Below are 13,089 nucleotides of genomic sequence, written 5' to 3' on the forward strand. Positions count from 1 at the left end.
TATAATGATCAACACCTGCTTCTCATGCCATGCAATATTTTTTATTAATTTCTTTCCACAGATACAATAACATTATTAGATTTAGATCATATTTCTGTGCAAAGACTTCAAAATATTTCGTGCCAGGCAATTCAGGCCAGTCTGTCCTGATCCGGTTCATCCCATTGGGGCACTCGGGCTCGCGTTTAGGCTCCGGTCGGCCTTGGGCCGTTGCTTAGAAAAGCTTTCGGGCCTCTTTTAAATGTTTTCAGGGCCATCAAAGCGAAGGGGCGTCCGCCGTAGACGACACGCCTCCACCAAACAAGATTCGGCCCTCGCCGAGCAACCGACAAAGGACGAGAAAAATAGAGTAATTCATGAGTAAAATAGAAGAAAAGAAGTTGGTGTGACAGCTATGGAAATCCTTCCCTTCCCACCCTCCTCATTTTCTCCTCCTCCTCCCTACTTTCTGAGGAAAAGAAGAAGGAAAGAAAGGGTGAGGAATGGGTCTTGGTCTCTCCATCTTCTCCTTCTTCCCCCTCGCCTTTCTTCTTCATTTCGCCAGATGTGATGGTAATTCAATACCCCCTCGCTCACTCTAAATAAATACCTTCAATGTAGGTTGTTTTATTTATTTGAATTGCTATGAATTTAGATTGTTTTATAATCCCAATGTCATGGCATTGGCATAAGTTTGTACTCTGCTTTTTGGTTGCAGCCCAAGTTTGTCATTGATTGATTGTTTTCTAATTTCGCCAGATATTGCTTTTCTGCTCGTTTTTATTTAAGAAGTTTTCATGTACTTTGGGCTGGATGTATGGACTATAGGTTCGATTTCGCCAAACTAGGAAAAAATGAATCCTAGACTTAAAAAACTCTGACATTGGGAATGAAAAAGAAAAGGAAAACCCCAATTGGGAAATTTATGGAAGATGAAATGGATATTTTTGACCTTTTCTGATGAAATGGAATGATGTTGTTCCATATTTGATGGAGAAGTTGGTTTCTTTTCTGCATTTTTGAATGTGTACTGGCTGGAAGGAATGATGACTCTTGGGACTCATTATGTCAGATATATTATCTTCTTGCTTGCAATTCTTTGATTTATGATATTGGACATTGATGGGGGAGAGTTTTATATGGATGTGGTCGCTTCTGTACATGTGATCCTTAATGTTTTCTAATCTTAATGTTTATTATTTGATAATATGTTTTACTTTACATGCCAGTAACTAATACTTATAAATGCATTAACCTTTTCTAAATGATTCTTCTCTTATTTATCTCTCTAGGCATGTTCTATAGATATACTGACATAGGGCCTGCTTGGTCTCCTCCTGTTAAACAAAATATGGGATGGGTAATGCTATTGAGATTAATTTTGAGGATTTTTTTCTGAAAAATTGAGGAAGAAAGAGCATGGAAGAGAGAAGGCTGCAGAGAGAACATTGGGGGCAATGACTAGGATGGCAGACAGCTCTTCCTGCTAGCTGATTTTAGGTTACCGCTAATTTGGATGTTGAGCCCACACCTTTATCTTTTAGAAATCATCTGACTACCTGCTCATAATGTGGCAGAAATCCGCGGGGCTAATGAACTATCGAGTACCAAAGTTGTACTAAAGAGTATCCGAACCCACCCCATCCTTTATAAGCCGTCAGCCAAGCATAGATTATTATACCATGAAAAAATAGTAGAGCAGAATATTTGAATAACAAAATGGACAATACTTTCAGGAAATGAAGACAGGAAGCTATAACATTATGACCAATACTTTCTCCAATTAAAAATTTCGGGTCTTTTATATTATCATCGACGATTATAACATTTGATCCAAACTTATCCATCAAATAAAGAATAATAACAAGAGATAAATAAAATACAAGAATAATAGGTTTGGCTTTTAAGATGTAACCTCCACTAGGGATTAGAGTCTCACCATAGACCCTATAAAACATAGCATGTGCACGAAGCACGATGTCTCAACTTTAGTTTGACACTTCACCATTTCATTTGTGATATGAAATGAGAAAGCATCCTCAAGAACAAAATCAAAGAGGAACTTTGGAGATTGTATTGTATGATGGTATACTGAAAGCCTCAACCCCATCCAATGAATTTACATAGCCAACAAATTGTTTACTTATGGAAAGTCAGATATGAGAATCTAAGCATAAATTTTCAAGACTTACTAAAATAACTAGTCATGAACCAAAATCAAAAAATAAATACTTGGTTCTTCATCTCAGAGTAAAATTAAATTATATAAAAATATGATTAGTCTACATAACTTAACTTTTATTAAAATATATTATCAATGTAATTTGATCCATTGTAAAGTCCTTTTAGTCTTTATCCAATCCTTCAATTCAAAGTCCAAATGATTTAGTCCAAAAATTGTTCTCTTCAATGACCAATCAAGTCCTGTTCTTCCTATCATGGTAAAATCTAGATCTAGGGATATATGGTCAGGAAATACCTCTTCTCTTGCATTAATATATATATATTTTTAAAAAATATGATCCATTGTATAGCTTTTGTAATCTTCATCTAATTCCTTGACTAAAAATCCAATCTTTCAAAGGATTAACTCAATTTAATTCTTACTTGTCAGTTAAAATTTTAGGAAAATTCTGAAATATTCTAGTTATAAGAGGTCAGAATTTGAATGTTACTTGTCATGCTTCTGACGATCCCTTCTGCCTCTTCCAACAACCCAGATCGAATCAACAAATCAACTATGCAACCATAATGCTTCATCTCAGGCTGAATCCCATAAACTTTTGACATATTCACAAAGTACATGCACCCTTCATCCACCAACCCATTGTGAGTACATGCCATTGTCTCAATGTAGAGAATAGGACAGGATGTGGATCCTTTAAGATTGAAGGATATTTGTGGTGAGTTTCTTGAGAACAACAAACAAGAGCTCAAGAACTGGATAACTTCATATAGAGCAAGTGGGGCATCTATGGACTGACAGTAAATGTGTAATGGGTGGATGGATCCTAGCAAGTGAAGCATCAACTTTCTGACTTATTGTGACATGAAGATCTTCCACAAGTCAATTGATACTTTAGATAAGGTGCACAACACAGTATATTCTGAAATTGATGGAGGATGTAATAGATCACATGGGAGAGCAGAATGTCGTGCAGATAGTCATTGATAATGTGTTGCAATATAAGGCTGCTGTTGAGTTGTTGAAGGAGAGACAACCCCACATTTTTTGGACACCATGTGTTGCACACTGCATCGACCTCATGCTGATGGGCATCAAAAAGATTTGCAAGATCAGACAAGTTGTGGAGACAACCCAGTCTATCACCAAATTTATCTTGCACACATGGGTGAGGAAGTTCATGGTGGGAGAAATATTGAAGCCAGGTGTTACATAATTTGTCACTAATTATATTGCACTTGATAGCCTTCTTGAGTGGAAGGCAGGTTTGCGCCAGATTTTTGTCTGTATTGAGTTGTAGGAGAGAAGATACGCGAGGGCCGGTACTGAGGGGAGCCACGAAGAGGGCATGATGACGAGCCAGCTGTTTTGGATGTCGACAAAGAGGGTTGTGAAAGGCTATCAAGCCTTTATATGCTCTGCTTCGAGCTGTAGATCATGAGAGGTACCCACAGATGAGCTTCCTTTATCACATGTTGATGGTTGCTAAGGAACAAATTAGTAGATGGGCTTGCTATTCAGATCCTCTCATGAAGCTGTGAGCGCAGCTGGCTACATTCGTCTTGATCCATAGCAAACATTGGAACCGTCTCACGTAGAAATGCCTTAACGATTTTGTCTATGTGCACTATAATCTAAAGTTGAGGCTTCAGTGCATTGAGGAGGAAGTAAAGCCGAACTATAATGATTCGCTCCACAATAATTTTGTATAAGATGATGAGGATCTAATGATTGGTTAGCTTGAAGGCTAGCGGTGGGAGTCAGAGCTCGATGAGCCAGGATCACCCCCCACATTCTGCTAGCATCATAGCCAGCGAGGCTAGGGTGGATGGGAGCAATGGGTAGAACATAACATCCCATGCTCCCATTCAACAAATCAGGTAGAGGGGCCAATGGGGACCAGATTGTTAGATGATTCCATGTTCAAGACATCCTCCCAATAATTTGATCGAGAGATGCTCGGACGAGGCTGCTATGCTACCCTATCTAGTCAGTCAGGCAGAAGGGCATGGTTGATCATTGCAGTAGAGTTGTCAGAGCAGGGTAGGATAGGAAAGAAAGTACTTGGGAGAAAAGGCAAAGAAAAAGGCAAGACCTTATAGGAGAAAGTGGAGGAGTCAGATCTAGATACCAAGGAGACCTCATAATCACATAGGAGTAGCAGTGATGATGCATCTGGTGGTTAGGAAGGTGGTCAGAACACGATGTATGGCTCACAGCCTTAAGGTGGGATTTGATTCACCGGAATCCTAGTTCACTCATGCTTTGTAGGATAGGGACCACAATGCAGAATCAAGAGACTGCAAGGATACGATTGGATATAGGAGACAGGGTCCTCGAGATCATGGTTGATACAAGGCTGCTGTAGATGACATAGCACGTATAGTAGAATCTCTCAATATATCAGGTCTGGAATCCTATGGATATGGTGGGGGTTACTTTTCTTATGATGAGGTGGTTTAGACATGTCATCTTTGAGTGGCTATTATCCTACGCAGCCTAAAGCATTTTGTGGATCGGAATTTGTTGCTGGTATATTCAGATGGGTCGATCCACAGTCGCAGTATCTAGCAGATGACTCCTTCCAGAGTGACTTCATTATCCACAATACGTACAAGGACAATCTAGACTACATACCATATGGTAGCCTGACGAACTTATAGGATTTAGGGGCTGTGGATAGAAAATTGGGCTGAAGCTCCTGCATACAAAGATGACCCCGGCATCTATGAGAGACATCGCCACTCTACGAGATTTTAGATGTCGATATGTATTTAAATTAGCCTTCTGTTATGTATTTTATTGTTTTTCTTTATGAATGTAATGATTTATATATTTTAATTATATTTATTATTAAAGTTATAGTCATTTTATAAACAAAAAAATATGCAAAAAAGAAACAATGCATTGAAGAACATCAAAACATCTCAAAAAACATCAAATTAACGTTTAAATCACTCAAAATCTTCATAAAACCTCATTAAATATCACAAAGCTTCATAACGCATCATTATTTTTCAAAAAATTGAAAAACAAAAAAATAAAAAAAGGCGTGCTGTTTCGGAATCGGCACGCCAGCCCATACCGTGTGTCAATATGGTGCCGAACTGGTATCTTACTGAACCGGTGGCTGAGTGGTATAGGGCATGGTACCGATTCAGCCTACCTTGCTAATAAGGAACCATGCTTGTAAAATTCTCTCAGGAGCAATCAGGTCAGTCTTTGCTTAGGTAGTTGGCTTATTATGTAGTTGCAATGTTATTGGTTAATTAACCCTTTTTTAATTTGCATGAATTTTGCTGAATTCGGTAAAAATTTTGACCAAACAAGTATATCAATAACAATTTTTTTCAGTAAAATTTTTTGAAGTTTAGTAAAGCTTGGACAAGAAAAGAAAATCTTTGTTATATTATGGACCTTTCAATTTATGAATTCGATTTGTATATTTAACTGCTTTATGCTTACTTTTGACCTAAAGAAAACATGTATCAGGAGATTTGGATCTCTAGAGGTATTGGATTCTTGCATTTTCAACAGTTTAAAATGGATTAGTGCATCAAGATTATGGGTTTTGCGCATGAAATACATGTGCAAAATACTAGTATTTATTAGAAAACATTTAGGATAATAAAATAAGGCTCACATGTTGATATTATATGGGCTGATATCTTTCGATATATTGGCTTGTATAATCTGGGATAGCGAGGGCCAGTATTTCAAATACATCATATTCACATGTGCCTCGTGTCGATGAAAATCAATATCTTGATGCAATAAAACCCTTGTTTGCATTGTCTGCTGAACACCCATTTCAAAGCCTGTTGTGCATCATATCCCAATCCAGGAATGACTATAGTAACATGTTCATCTAGACATCTAGAGATAAGGTTTCAGATCTGAGAAAAATCCAGAAAATTTGCCAAAAGGTCAGAAAGAGTTCGAAGGACAAATGATTGGGAATGAAATGATAAAAGTAAAGAACTTAAGCTTTCTAAAATATTTACATATTTATTTACATAAGAGGTAAATATGGCAGAGGCAATAATAGTAAGCGATAGCAGAACCATCACCAACAGCAATATATAGTTTCATTAGTTTGTGAGATCTAAAGCTTTTGTAGACTATCTGTGTACAACTCACGAATAAACTATAAAATTTGCATATAATTGATGAACAATTTAATAGTTCTGAACTAATTCATCTTGGAGAATATTTGCCTGAATTGATCTCACCAACAAAAAAATAAATTCAAAAACTTATATTTTTTAAAATTTTATAATTTGGAAAATATTGTTATCATGCAAGAGGTGGCTTTTGACTGCCCCTGCCTCAGAGGACATCTTACCCAAGGGTATCTTCATCAAACTTTTTTCTTAGAAAGGAAAAAGTTACTTGAATCAAGCTTTAGATGTGTACCGGGTATTGCAGACAATTCCTTGTGGAGACACATTAGTGTGGTTTGCCGTGTCGCTTTGCTAAGGGGAAGGAAAATAAAAGGAAGGTAGGTTACTACCGCCCTTTCTTCTTTCTTGGGAAAGAGTGCTATGCTTTACCACCCTCGAGTAAGTAGCTACTGTGAAGAGACACAGAGCACCGACCTTGTCCTGCTCAGTGAGGTTGATAAAAGAAAAGCTAAAAGGAAGCGACAAAAATAAGTAATAGAGTAAAAGAAAAGAGGTGGGTGTGAAAGCGGTGAAGATCCACCCTTTCCCATCCTTCACATTTTCCTCCTTCCTCAACTCCTTTCGATTTTCTCAAGAAAAAGAAGATAAGCGCAGTCAGAAATGGGTCTTTGTCTGTCTATCCCCTCCTTCTTCCTCCTCGCCTTCCTTCTTTATTTTGCCAGATCTGATGGTAACTCAATCCTCTTTTGCTCTCTCTTGAGTATATGCCTCTGAAGTTAGAGAATGTGGATTGTTACATGTAATTGGCTAGTTTCGAAGTTGAACTTGTTTATAATTTCAAGGTAACAGCATTAGCATAACTTTGATGGAAAAAATGTTGGTTAATCGTAAATTTGAGATAGATGAGAAATTAAAAATTCCCCCTTTTAGTGCACAATATATGAATGGAGATTTCCGTAGATTTTTTTTTGTCTGCTCATCTTTCTGTTAGACATATTAGATATGCCTGTTTTTCATGTACTTAAGCTGGATTTATGGATCCATTTTGGCAAAGAATGATGCATCTTAGATTTGGAAAGTCTAATATTGGGAAGAAAAGAAAGAGGAAAATCCTAATTTGGAAATTTATGAAAGACGAAATAAATATTTTTGACTTTTATCTCTCTTTGATGTTTAATGTTTATGACTGGGTGATCAATGTCCATTTTAAATCAGATAAATGAAATGATGCCTTGAGATATTTGATGGAAATGTTGCTTTTTTTTTTCTGTGATAGTGGATGTGTTTTGGCTGGCAATTGATTGGTGACTGTTAGGACTTGAGACTCGATGTTCTCTTGGCTATATTTCTTTTTATGATTAAGACATTAACATGCAAAAAGCTTTTATTCGTACATCAGGAAAGCTGCATCAAAGTTGTGGCTGCAACTTTCTCTAAATATAAAGCCGCAAGAATAATCCCCAACCCCTTTGTACTACTTGGAAAACTCTTTCCAAATAAAACTACATTATTGGAGACTCTTGACCAAGCCAAGCCAACTTTACAACATTGCTAACTTTTGACCATCATAATAACCAAGCCAATTGAAGGCATAAAACTTCATATCACAGATATAGAAAGGGTGATAAATTGTACTCAGACATGGACAGACACAGATATAGAAAAGTGTACATGCAGAGTAAGCGTACGCTGCTTTAGAGAGCATTTGCTGGCAAATGCTTCTCAGTTTTTAGCCATCAGATTTGTGGGTGTCACTTAAGATGCAGGCCATATTCGAGCTTGGATGTAACGTAACCTATAGCTAGAAGAGAAGAAAAAACAGGAAAAAAGGAAAACAATTAAGAAACAAGAGAAACTGTCAAGCCCTATCCCATGCAGATCAAGATCTCTTCTCCTCCTTCCTTCCCATCCCACCCTTTCCATATACCTTTTCTCTATCATAACAGCTACGAACCCTTCTGTGTTAAAAGGCATGCCTGTGGGTCACAGGCAGCCTTTGTTGATTAGGTAGCACCACCATACCAACTTTGGTCCTGCCCAACAGTTCCATCTCCGGCCCTGCCTATTACAGAATGTGGTTGACGTTGACCCCCACTCGTGCCCCAGCCTATTGAGTACACTAGCAACCTCAACTCCCACACATCTCTGTGCGTGTGGAGGCATGGGTGGGGTGGTGGTGCAGGTGTTTTTCAGGTGTTTTTTTTTTGGTGGGGGGGGGGGGGGGGGGGGGGGGGGGGGCGGCATTGGGATGGAGCAGGGAGAAGGGTGCTACCCTGAAGTGTAGCTCCCTTTGTACCCCATTTAGGCAACCCTGCATTTCACATCCACTTTTAGAAGGTTTTTGAGATTGTTTTCTTTGTTTCATATTTGCTGATTTGCTTAAAGGATTGGATAATATAAATATGAATCCAGTTACCTTAACTATTGTTGTTTTGAGTTGTGCAAAGCTGGAAGAATGAATTTTGTAATGTTCAGTGGAAGGGGTTAAATTCAAACTAATTCTACCTGTGCTTTATGTATATCCATGTGACATATTGGTGTCTAGAAACTGATTGCTTGTTATTTAATGAAATGCTTCAGATGGATCTGATCTATTGGATGGATGAATCTGCACTTGATGTTTGAAAGAGCAGACATGGCAGCCTTTCCTAATCTAGATTTTGTTGTTCCAAGTTTATAGTGTAATTGTGGTTTGTGATCATTAATGAGATGTTGATTTTAGGAATTATTATTGATATGTATTAAAAGATTGGTAATGAGATGCTGAAAGAGTAACTAGCTCTTGGATTTCCATGATTACTGGTGATCCATTACATAACTATTAATTGCAAAATGTTGAGTGGAGGGACAGGGGAAGGTTGGGGTTGGTGGGAACATATAATGGAAGTAAGTTGGGGGCGGGGCAGGGGAAGAAGTGAGTGGAAGAGGGAAGAAGTGAGGTCGGGCATCATGAGAAGTTAAGGAAGAAGAGAAGTAGGTTGGTGGGAGTCGTATGTTTGGGTTTACAAGAAGGATAACACAAGGTTGGCAGGGGTTCAAGAGAGGGAGGAAGATGTGTGTGAAGTGTTGAGAGGAAGGATGAGAATGAGGGATATCATTAACTCCTCTTTTTATATCTTTTTCCTATTTTATTTAACTGATGGAAGCTCCATGGAACTGTTAGTTACATCTTTGACCCACATATGAAAGCCACAACTGAACACTGATGATTAAAGACTGAGAAGCATTGTCCTTCGAAAGCTCTTTTAGCTACCCAGCCTTTCTGTGTGTGTGTGTGTGTGTGTGTATGTAGAGATAGATAGATAGATCATTTTTAGCACAAGTATGACCTTTGAAGAACTTGGTCTTCTATTATTTCTGTATATTTATCAGAAAAACTTTCATACTTTTAAGAGGCTCAAAATTGCCATCATTTCATATGGATGAAGTGCCTCATGAACTCTTTCTTTGCAGATACAAGCAGCGAACTTCTTAAAGGTATCAACAGTTACAGAGCTTCCCTCAACCTTTCAGCACTAACAGGGAATCAAAATGCAGAGTGCTTGGCAGAACAACTTGCCAAACAGTTTAAGGGCCAACAATGCAGCAACACTACAGGCTCCAATACTGTTCCTGGGACCGAGCAACAGTTCCCAAACTATCCAGACTTTCTGAACCACTGTCATCTCAATGCAACGGTCACTCAAGATGCTGCTGTAATGCCAGCTTGCATACCTGGTCTAACTCCAGATCTTGTCCTGTCCAACTTCACAAAATCTCAGTACTCTCAGAATCTGAATGATAGTCATTTTGTTGGAGCTGGAATCGCCGATGAAGATGACTGGGTGGTGGTTGTTTTGAGCACAAACACGCCCAGTGGTAGTTTTGCACCGGCAACAGGAGTTGCTTCAGTTGTCAAGGTTGCTATTCGCCTCCAATTGGTGCTGTTCCTGCTGGGTTTCGTCATTGTCATGATGAGCTGATGAGTGTTACAATGGTCAAAACTCTTTCCTGTGCTGTCCATTTAAATTTGTCTCTAGTTTTTGAATCTGCCATGCCAAAAACTATATTTTCATGGAGAAAAATGGTACTTTGAAATGTGAACCGACAACAAGGATTTTATCTTTGCAGTTCTGTGTTGATTAGGAAAATTCTACTGTGCCATAGCCGTTTCTGGCATTATTTTTTATCTCACGTTTCTGATGACCTATCAAGAGTTTGTTCATGACCCAAGTCTATGTCCAACTTCTTGCTGAATGGAGTATTCCGCTGCATATTTTTTTTTCAAAAAAATTTTCAGGCTCATCGAAGTAGCAAATGACATAAGCTAAAGATTTGCCCAACTGGCTTGTGTTCATCTCAATTAAGCTCGAAATGTAAATAAATAGAAATATCTTTTACAAGAGAAATCTATTGTGACACCAATTGAGCTTGAGTTATTTTGTCCTGCTCATGTCTTTAGATGGAAAATATTGTATCTGCAGCACTTGAACTAAGTATTCAGTGTTTTTGTGTCTCCATCTAATTGGTGTTTTATTGATCGCCATGCCCAAACTGCTTCCCAATCGTGGCATCAAAGTACGATACTAGCCTAATAACTAGGCTTATTAATTAAGATATCTGGTATTAGATAAATTTGGGTCTTGACCACTGATTAATTTTCTTGTATCATTAAGCACTTCTTTTGTTTTAGGTACCATCGACTGGGTTAAGTTAACCAGCTTCACCACCACCATCCATCTCTTTTTGCCTGTGCCTGTTCGCGTTTGCTCCTTTGTCCATGGACAGCCTAGGAGTACAAATTTGTATGTCTTGGAAAACCATAATCAAAGTTTTTGCTCTTGCTTCATGCAACAACAGAACAATCTCTTCATCAAAAATTCTGCACGCATGCATGCATGCATACACACATACACCCACGTGCATACACTCACGTACACAACCAGTCCTAGACAAATACACCACAGCTAACATGTAACATCTTGAATTACCATCAAGAATGCACCCAAGAACACCATTTCTGGTAACTATCTACCTTGATAATACAATTTATAGATTCTTTAAGCAAAAAATATAAAATGGAGAGGATGGGAAGAGGAGTAGAGGCTGTGGTGTGGCTGGCGGGCAGCGGGGGTAGAACAGCGGAAGAAGCCTTCGATGAAGCAGAGGAAGAGAGCTTCGATGGAGTAGAGGAAGAGGTCTTCGGCAATGATTGTTCAGCGTCATGTGGGCGAGGGGGGTGGAGCAGCCGAAAAGGCCGCTGCTGAAGCAGGGGAAGAGTCTTTTAGTGATGATTGTTTGTCTTTGGCGGGAAAAGGCGAGGGAGGCGGAGCAGCCGAGGAGGCCTTCGATGATGATCGTTCATCTTTGGTGCAGGCGAGGGATGCGTAGTGGAGTAGGCCTTCAGCGATGATCGTTTGGCTTTGGCGCGGGCAAGGGAGGTGGTTAGAGAGAGGAAGGAGGAGGACAGGAAGAGGGGAAAGAGAAGGGAGAGGGAGAGGGAGGGAGGCAATGAGAGAGAAGGAGGTGGAGGAAAGAGAGGGGGATTGGATTATTATTTTGATTAATCCTAAAGAAGTCTATTTACAGGCTTTATCGAAAAGACTAAAGAGATGTGATGGTTCCGAAAAAATGTAATATTTGGAAAACATCGAAGAGTCACAACTTTTCCGAAAGAGATGTCTCACAAAATAATATTTTAAAGCATTTAAAACAACTAAAGTTTAGGAGATAAAAAAAAATAGTTTTTTTTTAAATTTAAAACTCCAACAATCCCCCACAAAAGATTTAAATTTTTTAAAAATCATAAAGTAGAATATTTGGGCAACTTATACTATCCAATAAGTGAGGTGTCCTATAGTCTTGAACCTCACTTAGTGTTGATAGTATCAATCTGAAGGAATCATAGTAGATTAGATCTTGAACTAGGTTCTTTGACTCGGACTTCTAGTTATCACACACACATAATATTTATCAATTGGGTCGTTATGCGGTTAGTGCCATTTAAAGGCCTTATACTTAGTACCTTGATTTTTCATGAGAAATTTATTAGGGTTAGCCCAAACCCCTAGTCACGGCCTATATGATAACTCTCACATAAGTAAGTCCTCCAAGAATATTTATAACCTAATATCATGCAGATTTCTAATCTTAGACTCATTAAGAGTATAACTCAACCTTTCTAATATATTTTTGTCATTAATAAAAGGACTAATCATAAGGATGGAAGGAGATATACTTATGTTGCTGGAAATTGGACCCGGGGGTGACCACTGGCCGAGAAGGAGGAACTCCGGTGCTTGTGGTACGTCGGCGGGCTGCGTCCTCCGAGGGACTTGCAAAAAGCCGGTGGCCGGGGCCTCCGGCGCCGGCTCTCCGATGCTTAAGTCAGAGGGGGGCTTAATTTAGGGAAGGAGATGAGATGTATATCGAAGTCTAAAAGTTCGAATCAAGAAGAAGAATCCTCCTTTAAAGAGGAAGAAGTTTTCCTTTTATAGGAGGGATACAGGGTTACCTGTGATGTGACCGGACGAATTAAATGAATTACCGTCATGATTGAGTGTGGTCATCTGAATTAATGCGTTGTCGTGGAGGACGGGACTAAAACTAATGAGTTGTTGTGGGTGACCGGACGTAGTTGAGTGAGTCCATGAGTTACCGTGGATGGCCTGAGATTTTGAGTAAGCCGGAGATCCGTGGAGACCATGCGCATTAATTGTTGACAGTCGTAGTAGGGTATGGTCCCTGGTTGATGTGTCGTGGTGTGGCCGGCAAGCAAAGTATGGTATGGTGAGACTGCTGCAGGGTGTGGCCGCAGCATGT

General features: G+C 39.1%; 1 protein-coding gene across 2 annotated transcripts; it reads left to right on the forward strand.

Annotated features, from left to right (window-relative positions):
• The first annotated feature begins 373 nt into the window (after positions 1–373).
• On the forward strand, positions 374–10,397 carry LOC103710962 (putative GPI-anchored protein At5g19250). 2 transcript variants are annotated; one of them, XM_008796906.4, is made up of 2 exons: positions 374–552; positions 9,742–10,397. In XM_008796906.4, exons 1-2 carry the CDS (start codon positions 483–485, stop codon positions 10,248–10,250), a joined length of 579 nt encoding a protein of 192 aa, XP_008795128.1. In that variant the 5' UTR covers positions 374–482; the 3' UTR covers positions 10,251–10,397. The 2 variants fall into 2 exon arrangements, with proteins under 2 accessions (XP_008795128.1, XP_008795129.1); XM_008796907.6 differs by lacking the exon at positions 374–552 and adding an exon at positions 6,277–7,018.
• Positions 10,398–13,089: the final 2,692 nt, after the last annotated feature.

Source organism: Phoenix dactylifera, chromosome 2 (genome assembly GCF_051530095.1).
Source record: "Phoenix dactylifera cultivar Ajwa chromosome 2, Ajwa_hap1_PhDact_Kaust_v1.1, whole genome shotgun sequence".
Lineage (NCBI taxonomy): Eukaryota > Viridiplantae > Streptophyta > Magnoliopsida > Arecales > Arecaceae > Phoenix > Phoenix dactylifera.

Bases quoted from the DNA above. Each gene is read 5' to 3' on its own strand.
- LOC103710962 (XM_008796906.4), top strand. From the start codon at position 483: ATGGGTCTTGGTCTCTCCATCTTCTCCTTCTTCCCCCTCGCCTTTCTT. The intron at 553-9,741 runs GTAATTCAATAC...CTTTCTTTGCAG, and splicing joins TCATTTCGCCAGATGTGATG to ATACAAGCAGCGAACTTCTT.